The sequence below is a fragment of the Prunus dulcis genome, chromosome 5, assembly GCF_902201215.1.
Source record: "Prunus dulcis chromosome 5, ALMONDv2, whole genome shotgun sequence".
Lineage (NCBI taxonomy): Eukaryota > Viridiplantae > Streptophyta > Magnoliopsida > Rosales > Rosaceae > Prunus > Prunus dulcis.
In genome coordinates this window covers 2,226,560-2,252,014 of record NC_047654.1, presented here as the reverse complement: position 1 = coordinate 2,252,014, position 25,455 = coordinate 2,226,560, and the positions used below count along the sequence as shown (strand labels likewise).

The following is a 25,455-nucleotide window of genomic DNA, read 5'->3' as shown; positions in this document are numbered from 1 at the left end:
CACATGCTGGTGCGCCTCCTCTATGCTTTCCTCTTGCCCAGCACATCCGCAACCCGACCCTCATCATCATCCCTGGGTCGTTTTCCAGCACTCTTTTCAGCCTTTCTTGGCCCGCGACTCCCTCAGCCGCTTCTGCATCTCGGCCTCATCAATGTCCACGGCCACCTTCGTGCTTCCCCTTATGATGCCAGCCACTGCCAAAACAAACAAAGCAATTATATTAGTCAAACTCACAAAGGTTCAGCACACAAATAAAAAGATAACCCAGGTACTTACTTCCTTGCAACAGTCCGGACTCAAACAAGTTCTTCTGCGTGACCAAGTTCCCGCACTCACGCTCAGTCTCGGATAGCTGCGCCCTCACCCACTCAACCTCGTCTTCTTGCTCCTTGGAGATAGGGCCCCACTTCACAGAACCTGCATCAAGAGTTAGAAACTACTTAGCCATTTACACCTGCACAAACAAAGTACACAACCAACAATAGGAGCCAAGACTACAATCAAGCAATGGACAATCTTAAGGGATGGGGCCAAGGACCTATAGACTGGAAATGGGTAGGAATGTGCTGGACAACTCTCTTCCCTGGAGGACACTCCCAGTCCCCATAAGCCATGCACCACCTGTTCCTCCAGGACTTTTGCGTTGTGGGCTTGTGTCCAATGAAATAGCCCCTCTCCTTCGCTTTTCGGCAATTGGCCTGTACCCAGCCAAAATTTCCCTGTTGCTTCGAGATTGAGTACAGGTACATGAACTGCTCAAATGTTGGCTCCCCTAGCCCAGCCAACCACCAAGCAATGTACACTCCATGCAGAAGAATCCAGAAGTTGGGATTATACTGCCCCGGTGCATACCCCAACTTGGCCAACATCATCTGAACCCACGGATGAAACGGTAGTCTGAAGCCGTGCCGATACATATCTGTGAAAATCATCACGGAGCCATCCGCGGGATATCTGACTACATCGGCCTCAGTCGGTAATCTCAAGCCCACATAGGCTGGCACCTCAAAATCTTTCCGCAGCTGAGCCAATTTCGCTTCTGTAAGCGTATTCCGCCTCGGCAACGGAACACCGACCCGGATGTCTAAACCTTCTGAAACCGAAGCCGCGGCTATACCCACAGACCCCGATGGTGATGCCTGGTTGCTCGAACCCTCTTGCATTTGCGGCAAGGCTAGAACCCGGTTCGCTATGGCCTCTAGCTCTATATAATTCCTCTGCATCTCCCTATATGCAGCTGCCCCAGAGTCTTCGGATGGCTCAACCCTCTCAACCCCAGACAATATCATCCTACTCTCTATTGTGCCTTCTACCAGACCCTCTGTATCTGAACTCTCCTCTTCAGAACATACATACTGGCTGGGCTCTTCACTCTCAATATCATCCCCGCCGAAGGCAGGGGGGTCAAGACTTTCCCTATCAGAACTCTCAGACATCTACAAGTATGCAAGAAACAAAAAAAAAGAAACTAATGCACATGCGGAGAGGATCAAACCACAACAACAGAAATTTGACAAATCTTCATGCCAGGCAAGAATTCTACATGTTCATACATATTCAAAGTGTTCATCATGTTCATGCTCATGTTCATCATGTTCTTCCTAACATTCAACATGTTCATACAAAACAAGACATTTCAATTCAAAAATTCTAGCAAAATAGGTTCTAACCTTGTTTGTAGCACCTCGAATGTTCGCCGGAAATCACCTCAGCCTCTATCACCACCACAAATTCCTCGCCGGAAATCGCCTCCTCTCCTTCAAAATTCTCACAATTTTTCTCAAATTCTCACAAGTGTGATGCCTTCACCACCCCAAGTTCCTTTTTATAGCCAACTAAGGGTACGACGTCTCGATTCACGAGCAAACCCTAGCACCCTTTCATTTTCCCTCCTAAATGCCTTGTACCTACACCATTTGAAATTCAAATTTCAACACAAACAAAAATTGAGGGAAAATTAGGGGTCTTGCCGAACGGCAAGGCCCGTGAAAAACAAAATGAGACCCTCAAATTTTCAAGTGTGCTAGACTACCTTCTAAGCCCAATTCCATTACAAGGCTAAGCCCAGAACATACTTACATGGACTTGCCGAACGGCAAGGCCCGTGCAAACCAAAATGGACTCCCCCACAATTTCAGGTTTACTAGCCAAACTTCATAGGCCCAAACCTACAAGGCTAGGCCTAGATTTGCTCAAGACACCCAACATTATTACAAAGCTAGGCCCAGCCTCACGGAATCAAAAAGAAAAGGACTACCCATACCATGGCCCAACCCACATGCCAAACGTCAAGACTAATACGGAATCAAACGGTCTTGCCGAACGGCAAGACCCACAAAAACATTTTGAAGGAACTCGAAACTCACCATGAGCTGCAGCCACCAATTGCCGAAGCCGTGCTCATCCTTGCCGAACGGCAAGGGTCAACCAACTCAAAACGGGTGCTGCTTCCATGCCTTGCCCCAGCTGCCGAAGCAAGCACCAAAAAAGCTCCAGTCACCAACTGCCGAAGTCACTAGCCGCGGGACCTGCCCAGCCGCTGCCAAACCTCTAGCCAAACGACAAGATAAAACGGCAACTCGTGCAGAAACCGTGCTCAAAACTGCCGAAGAACCAAGGCTGCCCAGCTCCTCCAGCTATCCTGCCGAAGCTGCTGCCACACTGCCGAAGCTGCTGCTCACCACAACTGCCGTAAATTTATTCCACCACCCTTGCCGAACGGCAAGGGTCTTCCAAGTCCAAATCGAAGCCGCTGCCTTGCCTTGCCGAAGATAGAACCCAACTCGGCGCTTATGCCTTGGCCTGCCGAAGACAACCAGCCACAATCAAGATGTTCGCAGCAAGAGCTCGCACGCACTACACCCCCAGCAGCTGCCGTTCAGCATTCTCCACCCTTGCCGATCGGTAGGGTCCAACTCCAAGCTTTTAATACTCCAAGACAAGACCCAGACAATTGCCACAAACCTTGCCGAAGGAACCCAAGCAATTGCTACCACAAGCTTAGCTCTAAAAGCTCTGCCGAACGGCACTCTCAACCCCAGCTCTATTTATGCCAAACGGCACCCCTCAACCCTAGAACTTCCAAAATGGCCGAAGCCCACCTTGAACCCAAACTCTAGTCACATTGCCAAAGGCCCAACCTTTGAAGGCCAAGCCATTCGAAACAAAAATATGTGCATATGGCTAGACCCTTGCCGAACGGCAAGGGTCATGATGACACTTTGGAGAGTTCAAAATTTTCAAAAAAGACCCGGCTCTTTCTATGAACTAGCTCCCGAGCGCCACCAAAAAAAAAAAAAAAAAAAAAAAAAAAAAATTGGAGCTGGACCCTTGCCGAACGGCAAGGGCCATGGAAACATTCTTGTGGAGTCTTCAATTCCCAAATGGCCCGGCCATCCAAAAAAAAAAAAAATTGGAGCTGGACCCTTGCCGAACGGCAAGGGCCATGGAAACATTCTTGTGGAGTCTTCAATTCCCAAATGGCCCGGCCATTCAATTCCCTTGAAGGCCTAACTTCCGAGCTCAAAACAAAAATAGCTAAACCCTTGCCGAACGGCAAGGGCCATGAACAAATCATGGAAGAATTCGTTCCTCTCCAACATTTCAACGGACCCGGCTCCTTTGAAGGCCTGGCTCCCCTACGGACCCCAGCTCCCATCTTATCTGCAACATGCCCAGATACCCAGGTACCCAGCTACCATGTGTTGACGCAACTCCTAGCTTGCCAACTTGGGGGACTAGGGAGTGCCCTGCGGCTCCCAATGAAGCTGGAATGCTCGGTTACAATTACAAAACTCACAAGTTCCCAACCCAGAAGTTACTTCTCGACCGCGAACTTGGGGGACTACTGTTTACACCATATTGAACCGAGCAGACCCAGCACCAAAGCGACTAGCACCAAGGCAGCCACGCCTTCTCCCATGCCGAAGGAAGACACACTTCCAGGTCGAGCAGACCCAGCATCAAAGCAACTAGCACCAAGGCAACCACGCCTTCTCCCATGCCGAAGGAAGACACACTTCCGAGGTGCCAGACACCTGCCGAAGCTCCCAAATGCCAAACCTAATCTCCAGGACACGTGTCGCCACCACAATGGCTTGCACAAAGTCCCACATTTGAACTTTGTGCAAAGCTCCCACTTTCACCTCCCTATAAATAGGGAACAGTACCCAGGTAAAACGGAGAGACCATTCCCCTACTTTCACTGTTACTCTGCTAGAATTACTACCTGTAACTGACTTAGGCATCGGAGAGCCTTCGGCCGGCACCACACCGGTGTCCGAAGCTTAACGGTTGCTTCTCCTCTTTTTCCCTTCTGCAGGTCTTACCAATCCATTTCACCCAAGGGCTTCAGCCCTCTTCCCTGCTGAAGACCTAGTACCTCTAATCACTAAGTTGGACTCAAATAGTGGCCGAGCCATTTTGAGCATCAACAGCAGCAAAATGTTGTGACTCCGAATATGTACTCCAGACATGGGGCAGATGACAACATCAACAAGCTTGACAGCACGGACAAGGCTTTCCAGATCAGAAAATGAGCCCTCCACAAGGTGAGCCCCTTGCTTCTTGAACGCCAAGAGAATTTGGACCTTATCAATGTCAAGGCCAATCTCTGGCCTTTGAAGAACATATGTTGGGTGGCCTTGGGATAGGCTTGCAGAAACAATCCTACGCCCCAGGTACCCAGTACCACCAACAACAAGCACCTTGCTCTTTTCCATATCGATCTAATTGTACCACTTTTCCCTCTGAATGTGTATATATATATATATATATATTGAACCAAAAAACTTCACACAAATGTTTTTTTTTTGGCAAGTTTCTATTGGTCAAAACCCAAGTCGTACAAACCTTATCTAGATAAGTGCAAAAATAAGGGGTGGCTGATCATTATAAAGGGAATAGCTCTTAATGCCACTGCTTTTTTTATTTTAACTGAAAATACCACATCTTCCCACAAATTTTGCAAACATCACCTATAAATACATACAGCATCTTGTATTTGGTTTATCTTTCTGAAACTAGACCTGGAACGTCTACTCACTACAAGAAAAACATCCTTTGTTGACACTTAAAAGGCGTTATAACATGTCAACTATATAGGCAAATGATATTAAAAACATAAAGGAATGGAAATGAACCAAATCATCTAATATCCAGTAAGTAAGTGTAGGTCTCAAACTATGTAGAACTTGTCACTTGGAAGCTTGATATTCCTTAGCACTTGATGAGCCTAAAATTGCCACAAGAAGAAAAACATGGACAAAAATGTCGAATCAACGGACTACATGGACTACAATACGTATTAAGAATTTTAGAATAGTGACGATGCATGGTAATGCCCCGTTTTGGTAGGTAAACTAAATATGTCAAACGATGACATTGCACCAGCAAAGCTTGACTAACCTAATGATGACGAAGTCAAATCCCACTCCACGAAGGCGACAATTTTCTTATGAAAAATATATATGACCAATTTTGCCGTAATGTCATCGCAAAGCTTGGTATGCATTAAACACTCAAAAAAAAAAAAACCAAAAAGAAAAAGAAATAAAGAAAGAAAGAATTATTAAGACATGTTTAAAGTACTCTCGATAGATTTTTTCCCAACAAATAAATGAATTGGTCCAAATAGAAAATTTTGGGCAATTTGCATAAATACCATATATGAACTTTAGTAGTTTTAGGATTCAAAAGTTAGTTGGGCAAAACTTACATACTAAATTCGATAGTACGAGTGAATTTCATTAATAAACATAAAAAGATATACTCAGAGAGGACGTAATGAGCCTTACCCTCAAATGCATCTCTATCCATAAGTAAAAGTTCAACAAATACAAAAACTAAAACTAAAACCAAAAGTAAAAATGCAATACAAAATACAATAACACTATTTTAAATCTAAAATTTAACCATGCGAGGCTTAGAACTCTTAAATTTCTCAATTATTGATGCATTGGCAAACTCTCTTTCATCCTTAAATAAACCTACAATACTCAATTTTAAATTAAAACTATAATTAAAGATATATCTTGCAAATACAAACACCCAGACTTTCAATTCATAGTAAGCTCACTCATTTAAGGAAATGAAACCAAATGCTTTTTTTTTTTTCCTTCTTGTCAAAGCATTGTCACCATGTTATCCATATCACTTTTTCAAATGTCTTTCTAGTGTTCTTTTATATTCTCCTATTTTTGTTTTGAATATATTTTTTTTTATCTACATATATATTAGAGTTTTTGAAACAAATACTAGGGTTTCGAACAATAAAATATAATATATTAGTATTCCAGAAGTGGTTGATGTGTTAATTCAAGTTATAAACCTTACAAGTGCTCTGCAGGTTTCAATTAATTCATGGACTGTAATATTCACGTATTACGAATTTTAGTTTATTAGTATGATTTTGTGGTTAACGTAATAAGATGAAAACTTTCAGATCACATTGCAGCTAATGATTGATACATTGCATAATAGCTGTGATTGAAGTACTGTTAATAGCTCTGATTAAATCTCACAACTAATTTATTATTATTTTTCTGATAATTCTTTTACCACATCTCCTTCCTACATGCCCACTGTTGGGTAGTCTCCATACCCCATGTGCTAAAAATCTCTATGTCTCTTTCCACTACCTACTACTACTAGTTGTTGTTGGACGCTAAATCTTTTTTGGCCAATTGGGTGGATTCTTCGGAGTTAAATAATTGATGAGTCGAGCTGATTTGGCAACAAAGTCGTCCTTTTTAGCGTGAGCGCTTGTGTGGCGTGTCAGCTTTTGTTGGCGATGATGGTCGTGAAAGGAAAAAGAGTGGTATGATGGTGAGCGCCTTGATCTTGACTTCATCAATCTATTTGGGCCGAGTTAGGAACATTATCTCTGCCCCTGGGTGGTCCTTTGGAAATCTCTTAAACAATCGGCCATCCTCTCATGAGGCCTAAATCCAAAGACCACTGCCAGGTCTAGGATTGATATTGACATTGGACCAACTCTAAAGTCGAAAGTGTTGGTGGCACTGTTCCAAAAACATAAGTGCTAAGCCCAGAAGTGGAGCATTAGCTTTAAGCTGGATGGTGCAGCTTAATGTGGCATGATAGATCCCATCATTAATCTAGGACTATCTAACATGGGTTTCCATCCTTTTCACTCAATCTAAGCCCACAACTGTTCACGCTTGTTTATTTCTACAAAAGGGAAGAAGTGTGTGTTGTGGGAAAACACCCCAAGACCTTGTCGTTTGATGGACTATGCAACTACCACACACAAAACACATAGAGATAAAGCACACACATCAACTGAAAAGTAAACACACACACACGAAGAACACAAGAATTTATAGAGGTTCGGCGTTGTGTCTACGTCATCTTTGATGATCCTCGAGAAATTCACTAGTAAGAAAGAACCGCTTTGGTTACTGTAAACACGAATATCCTGCGACGAATAAGATAAGAACACGTGTACAAAATAATTTTGTATTAATGAAATTTAGGGTTACAATCTCTGTATTGAATCCTTTGATTCTATCTCCAAAGTGTTTAAAGAAAATTTGTGTTTGATGCAAGGGTCGTAGAGACTTGATCTTGATCAAGTGGGTAGCACAAGGCTTGTTTGGTGTTTGGATTTTTCTAGGGTAGAGGAACCGGCACGTATTTGTTGTGCTTGGTGGCTCTTCCAAAGTATGGTGAAGAATGCAGATAGTTTTCTGTTTCTTCTGAATGCTAGGTTTTTCTAAGCCCCTTCTTTCGTTTTGAGACCTTGTATTTATAGGCTCTTGTAGGATGCTTGACCCAAATAACTTTTCCTATTTAAAACTTTGTTTTGTGGGATTTTGATTTGATTTAAATCAATTCCCATAATCTGGAAATTTAACCAAATTATCTTCAATTGATTGACCTGATCAATATTTGATTTAAATCAAAGTCAATCACATAAGATTTTTCCCTTAATTTGTCTTCATCTTGAACCGTTTGATGCACTCCGTCGAATGTCGACACATGTCACTTTTGACAGCTAGCAAGATTTTGATGAGTCATGCGCCACATGTGTGAATTATCAGGCCCACAATTCAATCCACCAAACCCTAATTATTTTCTCATCCAATGGAATTTATTGCACCAAAATTTCTGTCTACAAATTGTCCCCGCTTCATGATGTATTGTAAACATGTGCTTTGTCACATGTAGGAGGTGCAGCTTGAAGTGTTAGTTCTTCATGTCTTTCCAATAATTTGGATTGCTTCCAACGTGGAGCTTTGAAAGTTACCCCTTTTTTTTTTCCTTTTTTTTTTGTTTATGTGGAAGCAAGATTGGAAGGTGGAAGGGTTGGCAGGTTCGCTGGGCTACGAAGTAGAAGCAGGGAGGCCCTGGCCTTGGTGTGCGATGTGGGCTTGAGCTAGGAGAGGCGCTGGGCTTTGGTGTGCGACATGGGTTTGCGTGAGCTGGAGCGAGAAAGCCAGGAAGAGATGCAGGCCACGAGCTGGAGCTGGGGCAAGCGATGATGGGCCTTGCATGAAGCGTAGGCTATGCAAGGGGAAACGATGGGCTAGGCGTTGGCTGGAGTTGGGACAAGTCGACGATGGGCTTTGCGTAAGGAGTGGGCTGCGTAGGAGAAGGAGGGCTAGGTCTTGGCGTGACATGGGCCTCTATGCTGAAGCTGGGGTTGGCGCTGGAGAAGTGGGCAGATTGGGCTGCCCCCATTGGGCTGATCCAAGCAGCTCGAAATGACCTTTTTTTTTCTTTTTATTTTTTCTTCTTCTTCGCTGCACATCTATCACTTTTTCAATCATTTATTTATTCATCAATTTTTTTTATATGATGATATTTATATATGTATATATATATTTTTTATAATAGGTACTTTGAAAGAAAGTGAAGAACGTAGACGTCCCATACCGCTTAGGTTTGATCCATCTCTCCGACTTGGTGATAACCTACTCAAGCACTTAGGCTTTACGTAAATGAAGGCGAGTGAAGAACGTAGACGTCCTATACTGCTTGGGTTTGACCCATCTCTCTGACTTGGTGACAACCCACTCAAGTGCTTAGGCTTTACATAAGTGGAAGATGAGTGAAGAACGTAGGCGCCCTATACCGCTTGGGTTTGATCCATCTCTCCGACTTAGTGATAACCCGCTCAAGCGCTTAGGCTTTAAGTAATGAAGGATGAGTAAAAAATGTAGACGTCCTATACCGCTTGGGTTTGATCCATCTCTCTGACTTGGTGATAACCTGCTCAAGCGCTTAGGCTTTACGTAGTGGAGGACGAGTAAAGATTGCTTCTTGTGGCATTCCATCTTTATTCGACTCCAAAAACTGGTACAAGTAAGCGTTTCCCTTTTTTTTTTTTTTTTTTTTGTTCAACTATTAAGTCATCAGCTTGATATTGAATATTGTTTCATGTCACTCATCTTATACAGATTGCCTTCTTCAAGTGTTTCAAGATAGGCATCGTCACTATTCTCGAGGATGAAAGTAACAACTGGGACAAAGGTACTACATTACTTGTAGGTGCGCCTCTCTTAGCTTCTGAGGTATCTGAGGTAGACAATTTTCTTTATATCCCGTCTTGGTCTCAAGAGGTGCTTTGTCAACTGAGCAGCTTTAAAAAATCCAAGTCTGCAGATAGAGACCTTCACTCTACTGTTTTACAGTAAAAGTCCTCGCATCATACAGATATCGGTTCATCAAAGGCGTTCGAACTTCTCAGTGATCGAATCCATAATGGAGCAATGAATTGGAGTTCTGCTCTCTCGACGGCTGGTGAATTTACATTGACCGAGTATTACTGGGAGTGGCTTGAAGATGTGCTAAGCAGAAATACTCAGGTTCTTAAGAGCACCGGTCTATATAATGCAGTGTTTGCCTCATTATTTAGCTATGATCGACATGCTCCAGTCATTCAAGCCTTTTGCTAGTACTAGTGTCCTAAAATAAATACTCTTCATACGTCGCAAGGAGAGATGTCTATTTCCCTTTGGAATCTTCATGAAATTGGTGGTCTCCCTATTACAGGTCGATTTTATGATGAAATTATTCCAACCACTAAGAGTCTCAACAAGAAGGATCATAAAGGCGTGTCTTATATCCCACACATTTATCGCTACTTATTCTTAGCGTATCACAAGATTTTACTAGATTCTAAAGGAAAATCTGGAGTGAAAATGATTGCTTGGATAAAGTACTGGTATCGAGGGCCATTCAAGTATAAAAAGCCTTCAAGGAAAACATACTAAACAAGTCACAAAAGTCAAAGGAGGACTTCGATCCATCTGGTATCATTCCGATGGCACTAAAATGCACTGAGGAAGAGGAAGGGGTTTTTGAAGATTTGGGTATAACTGATGAAGACGTGGAAAGATCCTACTTGGCTGCATTCCTTGCTTGCTGGTTGTGCAAATTTGTATTTCCTAAAGACAACGTCACTTTGACAGAGGTTTTCAAAGTTGCCAGTTGAGTGGCGCACGGTGTATCATTTGGCCTACAAGTTCCAGTATTGGCCAGCATTTATAAGGGGCTGAACTATATTTCTAGTGCAGATGATCCAGGAAATTGTACAACAGTTCTACCTTTCAATTATGTGTATGGGTGGTATAGGGCGAATATTTCAACACACACTTTACATCATCTTCCTAGAAGTCCATTCCTATCATGGCAAGGTTCTTAGGAAGACTTTTGGCAAAATTGTTTGAAGATTCAAAAGCTCGAGCTTTGTTCCGAACTTGTGGTAAAGTAGAAATGAGTAGTCTGGCAAGAGTATTTTCAGAATGCAAACAACTGACTGATGAAGATCATATTTTTAAAGAAGACTTTGAGTATTTGATATGCCTTCGTTCGGGATTCGTTTCTCTACGGCAAGAAAACTACTTAGTTATCTAACCTTATAGCCCACACCGGTTCAGTAGACAATTTTCTTATGTACAACATGTGCTAAGAGAACTTAAAGATGACGTCCGGAATGGGACTGTGCTATCAGTGTACTCACATTGGAAATCATGCTTGAAGATTGGCAGTGCATCTACAATAACCCTACCTACTAAGGACAATATCCGAGAGTTTGAGGTTTCATCCAATTATATTATTTGGTGGTCGAAGGTGCATCGCTTTGAATCAACGAAATCAAAGACAATGTCAACTGTAGGCAAGTCGTCGTTCCTTTCTCAGCCAAAATCTTTTAAGTCTCAAGGCAACAAAACTTTAGTTCATGATAAACTCACCCGTGGTAGAGCGCTCCAAGTTCATCCAAAAGTTGAAGGTAGTTCTACTATTCATGTGCCTCGAGTTCAACACCCATCTTTAGTTGATGTTCCTTCAACTTGAGTCCCTAATGATAAAGGAGAAACAGAAAGTGTAGCAGATTCCCAGGAAGATTTCATTCCCCTTGGTTGATGAATTCGCAATTTGAAGCGAGGGCATATAAGCAGCAATGAAGACAGTGAAGTCAACTTTAGGCATAAAAAGACAAGCATCGGACCTTTTTATTATGATTTGGATACGGCATACCCACTTGATGACACATTCTTTTGTGATGTACCCACTATTTCACAACTTGTTCTAATGAACGAGGTATGTAATTTACAACAAATTCTAATTTATTATATACATTTTAGGGAGAAGTAGTACATCATGTTCCTACTGTGTCCGAGCTCGTACCATTCAACCATTTGCCTATCGAATGAGAAAATGATACTTTGCACCTGATAAGTGGTTCAGGTGCTAGTCTTCGAGAATGGCTTTCCATTGTCTGTGATGATATAACGTGGCACACCATACCGATTAATAATGTTTATTTTGATAAAATTCACTACATTTTCTTTCTTTATTTCTTTTAGGGGTACAGTCTCTGTCCATTTTGAAAGATAGTCGGTGGCTGCCAGGACGTAAAAATGACCATCAGAAGATTTGGGTGCTATTGGTCCCACCACATCAAGACCCCACACATCAAATGGCCATGGAGTAATTGTAGGATGTAGCAACTCCGGCGGCTGATATATAAAGTTGGCATGGAATTAACATGTTTGGCATTTCTTCACATAATCCATGCAATCCTTGACCATAGTCGGCCAATAGTAGCCCATCCTCTTTATTTGGAAATGTAGCTTTGGCCTCAATTGATGAGCTCCGCAAATACCTGAGTGAGCCTCCTCCATTGCTTTGGATGTATCTTCTTCGCCCAAGCATCTTAGAAACAGGCCTTCGAATGAATGATGGTATAGAATCTCTTTGTAATAAATGAATTGAGGTGCCCGATGCCGTACCTTTGATCGATGTCTCGAATCGTCTGGCAGTTTCCATGCTCAAGATAATCAATTAAAGGCTGCCTCCAGTCGTCAACGTCAATGAACAATACCAAGACAATGTTGTCAGCTTGTGCAATTAGATGAAACATAAACGCTAGCATGTAGTGCCTTAACTTTTGAATAGCATAAACAAGTGCAAGACACGTCTTTTCTATAGGCGTGTAGTTCACTTCGGGACCCGTAAGCGTTCGGCTTAGATAGTAGAGCGCTTGTTCTTTGTGTGATTCATTCTCTTGCGCTAAAAGCGCTCCAATTGATCTTTCTTAAGCCGCATTGTATAATATGAGTGGTTGCCTAGAATAGGAGCTCCTAACAGTGGTGAACTGGATATGTACTTCTTTATGCTTTCAAAGGCATTGGGACAAGCTTCATCCCAAACAAATGGAACATCATTTTTTCATAAGGCGACTGAATGGTTGACAACTCCCAGCTAAGTTTGAGATGAATCGCCGAATAAATGTGAGGCGTCCTTATAAACTTTTCAACTCACGTAAATTTCTTGGCTCGGGCATATCTCGGATGGCTTTAATCTTAGTCTGATCTACTTCGATGCCTCGATGTTTAACAATAAAACCAAGGAATTTACCTGACGTGATGCCAAAAGCACATTTCGAAGGGTTCATCTTGAGTTGGTACTTCCGCAATCTGTTAAACACCGTTCTCAAATCTTTCAAGTGATCTTATCTTTTTTTTGACTTGATTACCAAGTCATCAACGTAGCACTCGACATTCTTGTGAAGTATGTTGCCAAAGATCTTTTGCATTGCACGTTGATAGGTCGCACTTGCATTCTTGAGGCCAAAGGGCATCACCTTGTAACAGTAAATTCCTTTTAGAGTGCGGAAGGCTGTGAGTTCTTCGTCCTCTGGCAACATTCTTATTTGATTGTATCCAAATGAACCATCCATGAAAGATAAGGCTTCATGACCTGTGGTTGCATCGACCATGAGCTCAATTATGGGCAATGGAAAGTCATCCTTAGGGCAAGCCTCGTTTAAGTCTCGGAAGTCAACACAAATACGAATTTGTCCAGTGATTTTCTTCTTCACCGGAACAATGTTCGCTATCCATGTTGGGTATTTCATCTCCCTAATAAATCCGGCGGCGATCAACTTGTCAACTTCGGCTTCGATTTGACTTAAGAGCTCCGGACGGAAGCGATGTTGAGTTTGTTTGATTGGACGCATTCCAGGTTTGACTGCAAGGTGGTGAACCGCCATTTTCGGATCGAGGCCTGGCGTCTCTTTATACGTCCAAGCAAAGACATCTTTATACTCAAGCAACAACTGATGATATGATTCCTCTTCGCTAGGATTCAAAAGTGCCCTAACAAAGATAGGTCTTGGGTCTTCATTTGTGCCCAAGTTGAGCTCTTTTAATTCATCAACAGTCGCTTGGCCCCCATCTTCTAATGCAGCAGGAGCGTCATGAACCTCATCCTCGAAAGGCTCCTCTTCATCGAGCTCTTTAATCGTAACATGATGAACGGCTAGAATCTCTACTTCTTCATCATCACTTTCATTTTGTTGATTCAAAGCTTTCCGAGTCTGTATGATTGTTCGTCGTTTCACTTTGAGTTGGTCACCTGAAGTTACGTCTAGTGTTGAGAGACGTTTCATACGTGACGGGATCAGGCTCCGGATTTCATTATCTTCCGTCGAATCAACAAGAACTCCACTTTCCAACTCTCGCTTTTTTTTCTCTTCAGACGGTTGGCTTGGAACTTCGAGTCTTTCTAGTGCTGATATGCGCGGAGCTGATTGAATTCCCCTTTGATTCTGATGTCTAGATATCCTCTTGAACACAGAAGGTCGTGATGTTGATTCTTTGATGCGGCCAAAAACTGAGGTCCGCTGAGTAGGCTTGGCTAGACGATCGAACACTGAGGCTCTCTTAATAGCCTTTGGTTCTTCTTCCTCCTCAACCACTTCGACACTGATGTGTTGAGCTTCTGCCTTCTTTTCTTTTCTTCTGGCAGAAATCTTAACAGGTGGGACAGGAGTAAAACCTAGGCCTGTTCTAGCTGAGCCGATTGTGTAACCCTGCTCCTTCAACTTCTTTTGGGTTTCGCTAAGGCCATGTGTCCTTTCTCCTGTGACATCAGGATTGAGCTCTCCTAGCGAGGAAGACAAGCCGAAGTCGTAACCTGCTTTTGACATGAGCTTATAAGCATTAGGATCAAAACCTTCTTTAGTTCTTTTGACCAGAAGGTATTCACGTCTTGTTGCATCTTGTAATGGTCTGACGAACCCTGGTACTGAAGATTTCGACACATCTGAATTGCTCAACTTGGGTAAAGGCATGGTTGTCGACTCCTTTAAGAACTTCATGTCACTTTTCCCTAACTTCCTTGGTTTCACTTCTTCTCCAAATGGGGATTGACCTTCCTTCCTTCGGGATGATGAGACATAACGAAGAACAGGAATAGCTACCTTCTGTGAATCTATCAGTGGTGATCCCATTTGTCCGAAGGCAGTGCTTTTTGGCTTGTTATCGCTATTTTCTTCAGCGAAAAGGCACTTTGACTGCTCATCTTTTCTTGGTATGGCCTGGCCAGTTGAGTGAACCTCAACGAGAATAACTTCAAATGCCACGTCTTCATCGATGTAGAACTTGGCGTCGGCGAAATAGGATTCGGCTTCGGTAAATGGCTTGACATCACCTAGGATTTTCTTCACTCCACCTCTGTAAAATTTGAAACATTGATGTAAAGTTGAAGGTACTATCCCATTTTCATGTACCCACGGCCTTCCTAAGAGAAGATTGTAGGAAGTCTTAGCATCAATCACGTGAAATAGGGTGTTTGACTTTAAGTCACCTATCATGAGCTCAATTCTGATCATGCCCATGGCTCTTTGCCCTCCTTGATTGAAGCCTTGAATCATGAGACGACTTCGAGACAATTCGTCCACGGTGATGCCTAACTTTATCATTGTGGATTTAGGCATTATGTTTACTGCTGAACCTCCATCCACGAGCATGCGACTAAGTTTCTGTTCTCGCACATACCTGGACACGAAAAGCGGACGGTTGTGTGGTTTGGACCCTAACAAAAGATCTTCATCGGTGAATGTGATGGAAGCACATGTCGCACAACAGATAGCACGGTCTTGAGACTCGGGCTCTAATTTTTTGGCCTCTCTTATTTGATTTGAATGAATATTGAGATCCATCAACGTCTTTACCAATGCTATGCATATTGCTTCAGGAAGTTCCACCACTTCCTCAATATTGAAGTGCGATGGTGAATCTTCTACCTGTGTCAGGACCTTTTGCTCTTCATGAGTTTCAGATCTTCCTTCCGAGACATCTTCGTCATCTACTTGATAGCAAGTTGTCATATGAACAGTCTCCGTTGGTCCTCTTACGAAGAACATTTTGGAAAAGTATTCTTCTAGCGTAATTGGAATTCGTGGTTCTTGGATTAGTGGTCCACTTTCTTGGCCAGAATCTCTCTTCACCATTATTCTGGTTTTGGTTTTAGAGCGTTTGTGCGAACTCCTTTTTCGCCGCTCCCTCTTTGATTGAGTATTTTGTCGTTGAGGAATGCGCTTCGTACGAGGTTTCCGCCGGGTAACGAGCGTCCATCCTTCATTGTCATCGAAAGATGAATCACCAATGAAGCCATCACCACCTTGATTGTTCGGTTTGCCCGCCACTTCTTCTGTGCAAGGATCAGTCACCTAGTGTATGCCCCTTGTTGATTGGAATTCCAATCTTTTTGATAATGCGGGCAGCGGCATCGGATCGAAGGATCCAAACACAATTGTGGCAACGTTCGCATCTGCGATTTCGTCAACATCCAACTCAATCCTTCCTTGCCTAGCCAAGTTCATAATTAGCTCCTTCAACACGAAGCACTTCTCTACCGGATGGCTGACAATTCGGTGGTATTTGCAAAACTTAGGGTCGTTGACTAGGTTCATCTCTTTAGGCCGCTTACATTTCGGCAATTCGATCACCTTCTTTTCGAGCAAGTCCTCAAGCATACCAGCGACATTGGAGTCAGGAAAGGGGTACGTTTTTTCCTCTAACTCCTTCAAAGTGCGTCGACGTCTATCCACTTCTCGAGATGGCTCCATCCTTCTGAGTTCTTTCTTCTTGTCTTGGGTGGAGATTTTGACGGGGATGGTGTTTATTGTCATTGCTTCCTTGGTAGGCTTCTTGACAGGTTTATCTATCTTTTGTCCAAAGACTTTCTCCTTTCTTTGCTCCATAATGGGCTCATGCTTTCCTCCATGACTAGCTATACTCAACTCCATATCATGGGCACGAGTGGCTAGCTCCTCAAACGTGCGGGGTTTAATTCCTTGTAGAATGTAAAGTAACCCCCAATGCATTCCTTGAATGCACATCTCAACGGCCAATAACTCCAAAAGCCTATCTTTGCAATCCAGGCTTAACGAGCGCCATCGATTGATGTAATCGACGACAGGTTCATCTTTCCATTGCTTGGTATTTGTGAGTTCCATCATACTCACTGTGCGACGAGTGCTATATAATCTGTTCAAGAATTCTCGCTCCATCTGATCCCAACTGTCAAGGGAATCGGACTCCAAGTCTATATACCAATCAAATGCATTTCCTTTCAAGGAACGAACAAATTGTTTCACCAGGTGGTCACCCTCCGTCCCGGCATTATTGCATGTTTCGACGAAGTGTGCAACATGTTGTTTTGGGTTGCCCTTTCCATCGAACTGTTGGAATTTGGGAGGTTGATATCCTGTTGGCATCCGCAAGTTGTCTATCCTCTTGGTGTATGGCTTAGAATACATGAGCGTGTCTCGGGAAGGTGCTCCGTATTGAACCCTGATGGTGTTTGCGATCATGTCCTGAAGTTGTTGGACTGACAAAGAACCCACCGAGGTGGCGTCACCTTTTTCGTGCGACTTCTCACCCGACTCTGTTTCATGACCCAATCTTTTCTCGCTGGATTCAGCCTCATGATGTGGTCCTTTCTTGTGTGCGTCTTGACCAGGCTCCTTATCCTGATGCACTTCCCACTTGTTGTTGATGAGAGAAGCAATCTGCGCATCCTTCTCCTCGACCATCTTAGTCAGTTTAGTGACCGCTTCGCTCATATGGGCCAGCTGTTCTTCAATAGACATAGCTCCCGTCACCATGACCTGCATAGCCATAGAATAAGACTCACCTCCGGATGCCGAGGTAAGCTTCTTCTGTTGATCGTCAGGCGGGGATCCATGGTATGAGCCTGTGCTCGAGTCAGCGTCTGAAACAGGCGAGAGTGAGCGTTCTCTCGAATTCTTCGAACCCGAAAAACTCCTCCCTTCACTTCGAGAGTTTCTCTCATCCGCCCGAGAGGTATTCTTCTTTTGCCCCAATGAGGCCAAATTGATAACCGGTTCGCGCCTTTGGTGAACATCTTTCGCCTTGGCTTGAGTCGGTATGGAAGTAACATGTTGAGTTGCGGATATCGCCTTGGCCTTGCTCCGGGTGACGACCCCAGCAGAATCTCCGCTTGAGAAGGAGGCGCTCACGCTTTGGCCTCTCGTCGCGGGAACGGATTGAATCTTCTTGGAAGCCATCATTTTTGGTGTGTTGATTGATTTTGGAACTGGAGAAAGAGATGAGAGGCAGAGATTGTCCCACTGGGCGTGCCAAATTTGTAAACACGAATTTCTTGCGACAAATAAGACAAGAACACGTGTACAAAATAATATTGTATTTATGAAATTTAGGGTTACAATCTCTGTATTGAATCCTCTTATTCGATCTCCAAAGTGTTTAAAGAAAATTTGTGTTTGATACAAGGGTCGTAGAGACTTGATCTTGATCAAACGGGTAGCACGAAGCTTGTTTGGTGTTTGGGATTTTTCTATGGTGAAGGAACCGGCACGTATTTGTTGTGCTTGGTGGCTCTTCCAAAGTAGGGTGAAGAATGCAGAGAGTTTTCTGTTTCTTATGAGTGCTAGGTTTTTCTCTGACCTTTCTTTCGTCTTGAGGCCTCCTATTTATAGGCTTTTGTAGGATGCTTGACCTAAATAACTTTCCCTATTTAAAACCTTGTTTTGTGGGATTTTGATTTGATTTAAATCAATTCTCATAATCTGGCAATTTAACCAAATTATCTTTAATTGATTGGCCTGATTAATATTTGATTTAAATCAAAGTCAATCATAAAAGATTCTTTCCCTTAATTTTGTCTTCATCTTGAACCGTTGGATGCATTCCGTCGGATGTCGACAAGTGTCACTTTTGACAGCTAACCCGATTTTGATGAGTCATGCGCCACATGTGCGAATTATGAGGCCCACAATTCAATCCACCGAACCCTAATTATTTTCTCATCCAATGGAATTTATTGCACCAAAATTTCTTTGTCTACAGTTACAATGAAGAACCCCCCCTTACTCTCTCACAAACTCTAGCTTTCGTTTCTCTTACCGTTGGCTGAAACCCAATTTGATGCTTTAATTTTTTCTCTTGCACTCGTTAGATTAAACCCTAGCACTAAATTGCCTATTTATATGTTATGGTACTTTAGTACAATCATACAAAGGAATAGGAAACTTAAAAGACCCCAAAATTAGGAAGAAATCTATTCTAATTCGCCACGAATATGCGCTGGATTCGCGCCTCCCACTTGAACACCTATGTCTGCTCGAGTTTGATCTCCTCCCCGTATATTAAAATAGTGGAGCATCAGCCTTACGCTGGATGGGGGAGCTTAACATGGCATGATAGATCCCATCTTAGATTTAAAATCATGCATTAAAAATGGAGTAATCTATTGACTCAAAAATTATATCAAAACTTGTAAATAAAATAATGTCACTAATCCGCCCCCATTTATAACAATAGATAATACGTGTTTAATATGCGGTATTACATACACAAAATAGCTGCAAGAAAGCTGTAATATCCTTCATGAAAGTGATCACAAGATAAATGTATTCTTTGAGAAACTATTATTAAACACCTTGTTTTGTTTCTCATGCATAAATTTTTAAGTATTCATTCATGCGGGTGTATTTCACTTCTGGGTAAAGCTTTGAAGCTTCTACTCCTTCTTCCCCGATTTCAAAGTTTGTCAGAGCGCCTTCGTAGAACATGTGGTAGAAATGCCCCACTCCTACCTGGCTTGCATAGTCCATACCTGAAATATAGTATTTCATAAGGTGTGAAATTTCTGCTTAGAGCTTGGATTTTAGGCACCACAACTCAAGAGTCAAAATTTAAAATCTGAGAAATGAGTCAGTGATCGATCTGCGCAAAAATAACCTAGGAATTTTAATGTGCTGATCAATGAAATCCATTCAAGGAGCTGATTGATTGGCGAGGTTAACCATATATAGATGCAACTTGGTAACTTTCGTGCATTCAATAGATTTCATATGATATCATGCGTACCTTTCATAGAGGCAAGGAAGTCTTCTTCTGAAATGGAGATATGTTCTAGTTTCTTGCCTATGAGGTTTTCCCACATCTCAACCAATTGTTTTTGACTGAGTTCGTTTTCGGGTGGACGAAGGTATAATGTTTTGTTCAATGTTCGCGGATCATCTATTGTTTTGATTGTATATGCTGCGATGTCATCTTCATCCACTATAGATACTGCACGGTACATGAAGATGATCAACAAAGATGATTAATTCTGTCATATATACATAAACAAGAGTAACTATATACTATTAGCCTGCATAATAGCAAATGCTATGGAGGTGAAAAGTGGTGTTTAATTTAATTTATTAGTTTTGGTGTACCTTTAGCATTACCATCTCCATAAATAAGAACTTTCTCCTTTGGAGGAACGAGTGTCCCCATCTGTGAAAGGTTGCCAGCGAAATAACCAGCGACGCCAGCACCACATACATAAGTGAAGGGGATTTTAGCATCTTGTATTGCCTTTCTCACTACCATTTTATCATCAAATGTAACTCTTCCAGGTTCAAGTGCATGTCCCATACGTGGTGGATCTAGACCAAACTCTGAAGGTAAAAAACGCTACACAGAAAAGCCAGGGCAGGAAAAAAAATCAGTATGTTAATTTGATCACGAGTTAGGACCAAAAACATCAAAAAGATTATTCACAAGTCTCATTCAGATGGAAAAGACAAGTCTCATTCCTATATAAAACATTCTCTTCCTCATCATAAATTGGATGAGGTATTTAAAGTCGTACGCTCTTATTATATATAGCAATCTTCTATTATAATATCAAGGGAGCTTTCACACTCCTCTTTTGTTCATTTACACTTCCTTTTTTGTTATAGTAAAAGTATTAAAAAACAAAATGAAGTATAAGTGGACAACAGGGAACTGGAAAAATCAGTACCCTAATATCAATTGTAATTTTGAATATTGAAGTACATCCCAATTAATGAAAAAGTTAAACCACTAATAATTAAGCTAAATCATTGTGACAAAAAAAATATAATTAAGCTAAATCGTTAATGCGGTCTAGCCCAATGGTTTGAACTTGAACACTAGTGATTTCAGGTTCAAACCACCATAGCACCTTGATAGTGTGTGTATGTGTGAGAAACTCCTTCCCTTTGTAGTTTAGACTATCAATTGCATTAATATGAAAAAAAAAAAGAAAAAAAAAGAGAGATAAATCATTCATATTATTTGTACATATGCCACCTAACACGATCAATAATTACGAAAAAAGGTGCTCCTGCATAAGGAAGGAACTATACGGGGAAATGAAGTTGTCTTGCTAGATTATTTGAACCTTTTTTGATGTGATTGTAGCACCGTTATGTAAATAAATGTCGTAGTGTGACCGTCCCATTGTTATGTGGTACTACCTATTCTCTCAGAATTCGTATAAACCATGTTATGTGGTCCTATTAATTAATGTTGTATTCTAAGTTCATGAAATATCAACTATGTCATCCAACACACACTTGAATTAATTAGTAACACCACTTGTTACATACTCAAGAAATTTTATGTCACGTAGTGTTACTAATCCATGTATTATAATATGAGTGCACAATAAACAAAACCGTAGAATAACATGAGAATAAAAACCTTTCTAGAAACAAAAAGCACATAGAGCAAATAAGCACCATCCTTGCTTAATTCAAGTATATATCTAATACAAATAGGATCTTTGGCCATAGGTTGTCTGTGAATGACACTAGCACTGGCCACGACACGAGTGTATCCATGACTTATATGAAGCTTTTCTATTAGTGTTTGTACCTTAATATTTCCGGCTCTTTTGATAGCTTCAACAAGCTGGAGCTGCAGCAAAATGTTGTGACTCCGAATATGTACCCCAGATATGGGGCAGATGACAACATCAACAAGCTTGATAGCACGGACAAGGCTTTCCAGATCAGAAAATGAGCCCTCCACAAGGTGAGCCCCTTGCTTCTTGAACGCCAAGAGCATTTGGACCTTATCAATGTCAAGGCCAATCTCTGGCCTTTGAAGAACATACGTTGGGTGGCCTTGGGATAGGCTTGCAGCAACAATCCTACGCCCCAGGTACCCAGTACCACCAACCACAAGCACCTTGCTCTTTTCCATATCGATCTAATTGTACCACTTTTCCCTCTGAATGTGTATGTATATATGCGATAGACACAAGAAGAAAAACATGGACAAAAATGTCGAATCAACGGACTACATCATGGACTACAATATTCCACGTATATGTCAAACGATGACATTGCCCCAGCAAAGCTTGCCTAACCTAATGATGACCAAGACAAATCCCACTCCACGAAGGCGACAATTTTCTTATAAAAAATATATATGACCAACATGTGTGTAGGGTTTGCTTTTATTTTTTTTTAAAATTTTAGACTGGACTTATAACTTATATAGGTTTTATTTTATTTTATTTTATTTTATTAATAATTTGGGCTGGGCGAGCACCCAATCTGTCATGTGCACATAACAGCCCTTGCATGTGTATCATTATCACCTGATCTTTTAATAATATTTATTTTTAATTGCCTGAACTATAGAAAGTGTTGCAATCCACCACCTATGTCTAACTTCGTTAAAGTTTCGGGACATTTCTATCAATTAATTATAACTAAAAATAATTAAACGTATTTTAAAAAATAAAAATAAAAAAGTTAAGTTAATTACACCAGACTTCCCCTAACCCTTACTGATACGCCAATTGTTGCGCCCCCTATGTATGTACACCGTAGTCCATATTTCTGTTTGTCTCTTGGCGTGAGTTGTCTCTTGCCTGCATCATAATAGCCTATGGTTGTAATGTTTTGGGGTATATATGCATGGGTATTATTCATTTCTCCAATATCTTGCAAATACAAACACCCAATTCACAGTAAGCTCACTCATTTAAGGAAATGATGCCAAATGCTTTTTTTTTTTTCCTTCCTGTCAAAGCATAAGAGAAGAATGCAGAGTAAGAAATGGCAAATAAATAATTTTATTGAAATAAACGTTTATATAAGATTGATAATATTTCCATAACCGTACAATATTAAGAATTCCGAGTGCCACAATGTTCTATCCTTGAATATATATATTTGTTAGTGCATGAGTTCATTTTATTTTAAGCTCTTTAGGCTAAAGTTTGATTTTTATAAGTTTAGGCATTATGCTAATAAAAGTATTGGAAATTAAATAACTACTTTCTCTTAGTAGGTCATTGGTGAGATTGGCACCAAAAAAAAAAAAAAAAAGATAAAGAGATTAAAAGATGAAATAAAGCAAGAAGTATGGCCAGCCACTAGCAAGCAATTACAAGCACATGCTCGTTGAAGTGTGGCAACCAAACAAATAAAAATGAAGAAGAAATGGAGTACAACCAGCAAAAGAGAAAGGTGTTGCACTCAACGTAAAAGAAATGATATTGAGTACAAAAGTAATGAAAGTGGTGTTGGATAAATTGATGATGAGAAGAAACAATAATATGAAGAGATGGGCTACAATAATGACAACAATAATCAACCACACCATTCACTTCTAAAGTTAAAAAAATCAAAGTTTTATTTTTCCACAACAGAGACTTTAGTTTGGCCCTCTTGATATCCTCCCTTGGGTTTTCATGCATTGCTTCTTAGGGCTCATCACTTGAGCCTCCAAAGATCACACACTTCTCTCTTGAATCCTCTCGTGATCTCCCTTGTGCTTCCTTGGGTTCTCCACGGCCTCCAGCGGCTTTTGCATGTTTTTAGAATAAAAATCTACCATATTTGATTTTCATTCTCTTCCTGCAATATTTGAAGTTGGCGTCGGTTCTCCTCTGCCGTCTTACCTTATCCCTTTTCAATCTTTTGATGTCACGCTGATAATCATCAACCAAATTCTGCTATATCACCAACTGAGTTCTCAGTACTTGCACCTCATGAGATTTTGCAATGAGGCGATACCCCACACTTGTGATAGATGCCGCTGATAATCACCAACCAAATAATCCAAAAAACATACAAACTAGCCCTATACGAATTGGGCTATAATTATTTGGACCTACCTATTTAATTATGCCATTTTTTTAAAATTTATTTACCTTCTCTTTCCTTCTTTTGTTGGGCATTTCAATTTTAAACACTTTTTTTATTCATTTTTTTTTTTGGCTGCAGTTTTTAATGGAGGATTTCAGAGATTGCAGGGGTCAATTGACCACCCTTGCTCCTCTGTGGATCCGCCTCCGAGAAGAATGCATGGTAAAAAATGGCAAATAATTAATTTAGTTGAAATAAACGTTTAGATAAATTGATGATATTTCCATAACCGTACATTATTAAGAATTCCGAGTGCCACAATGTTCATATTTATATGGAAATTTGAAACTCATTCATTGAGGAGTACATGTGATTCTTGTATTGTACGTACATATGACCTGTTGTTCTGTCATTTGTGTTGCATTGTCACCATGTTATCGATATCACTTTCTCAAATGTCTTTCTAGTGTTCTTTTATATTCTCCTATTTTTCTTTTGAATATTTTTTTTTATCTACATACATATTAGATTTTTCGAAACAAATACCTAAAAAAAGAAGGAGAAATTGTTACAATTTAAGCATGTTCCCTTGATAATATCCTTCCCCACTCTCTCTCCTCGTATTTTTCTTTATCTTGTACTTTTTGTGTCTTCATTTTAAACTAATTCATAAAAGATTTAAAGATTACTACACATATTTCATAGAGGTTTAGGCAAAACATGATACAGAAACATTATGAATCGCGATCACCTGTGTCTTACTGACATAGCCACTAGTGACCCATCCTTGAACCACTTAATTCAACTAAAACTAATCCAACATCTCTTTTAAAGTTAGTGTTTAAGGTTCACACAGAGACGTAAGGATTCCTATTCATTGTGGATTAGAAGTTCTAAACCTAGAGCGATAAAGAAAGGCTTAAGAGTTTTTTGATGGGTAAGACTCTCGACTGATGCCTATAAATACAAGTGCTCATTTCTCATTCGATCACACTATCACAAAAACATTCATACCCCATCCAGAATAAGTGAGTTAAACATCAAATTAAGTGGATAAGAGCACTTGTTCTTATTCTTAATACTCATTTGAACATTCATAACTGCAGTCCAAGTAGCTAGAATAGTGTTTAAACAGTCAGAATATAGTAGCATACCAAGGTTAGTTGCTCTTTTACATGCAGTATGCAAAGTTTACATGTGATATCAGAGCTTAGGCTGCATGTTTTAGAACCAAACACTAGTAAAAAAAACCCCTTGCGCGACCAAATTTTGCGCGACGAAAAACTATTCGTCGCGCAAAGTGACTTTGCGCGACGAAACTTGAAACTTCGTCGCTCAAAGTCTTGCGCGACGAAAAATAATTCGTCGCCCAAAGTCACTTCGCGCGACAAACTTTTGCGCGACGACAATACATCGTCGCGCAAAGTCTTACGCGACCAAATTTTGCGCGACGAAAAATAATTCGTCGCTCACGCGAAGTGACTTTGGGCGACGAAAAATAATTCGTCGCTCAAAGTGACTTTGCGCGACAAAAAGTAAACTTCGTCGCGCAAAGTCCTTATAAAAATAAATAAAATAAAAAAAATATTTTTTAAAAATTTTTCCATGACGTAATCCAAACATTTTGTCACCTAAACCAATTTATTTTTGTTTTTTATTTTGTATGCATAACACTTAAGAAATTAAGCGGTATATATATTTATTAAGTAACTTTAAATTTATTATTTTAGATCGGATCGGATTTTTATTAGAAA

At 41.0% G+C, this 25,455-nt stretch overlaps 1 protein-coding gene across 1 annotated transcript; it reads right to left on the bottom strand.

Annotated features, from left to right (window-relative positions):
* Window positions 1-19,154: 19,154 nt before the first annotated feature.
* On the bottom strand, window positions 19,155-21,822 carry LOC117628169 (isoflavone reductase homolog). Its single transcript, XM_034360554.1, has 4 exons — window positions 21,474-21,822; window positions 20,024-20,264; window positions 19,671-19,874; window positions 19,155-19,416 (listed from the first exon to the last, which is right to left on the bottom strand). Exons 1-4 carry the CDS (start codon window positions 21,801-21,803, stop codon window positions 19,253-19,255), a joined length of 939 nt encoding a protein of 312 aa, XP_034216445.1. The 5' UTR covers window positions 21,804-21,822; the 3' UTR covers window positions 19,155-19,252.
* Window positions 21,823-25,455: the final 3,633 nt, after the last annotated feature.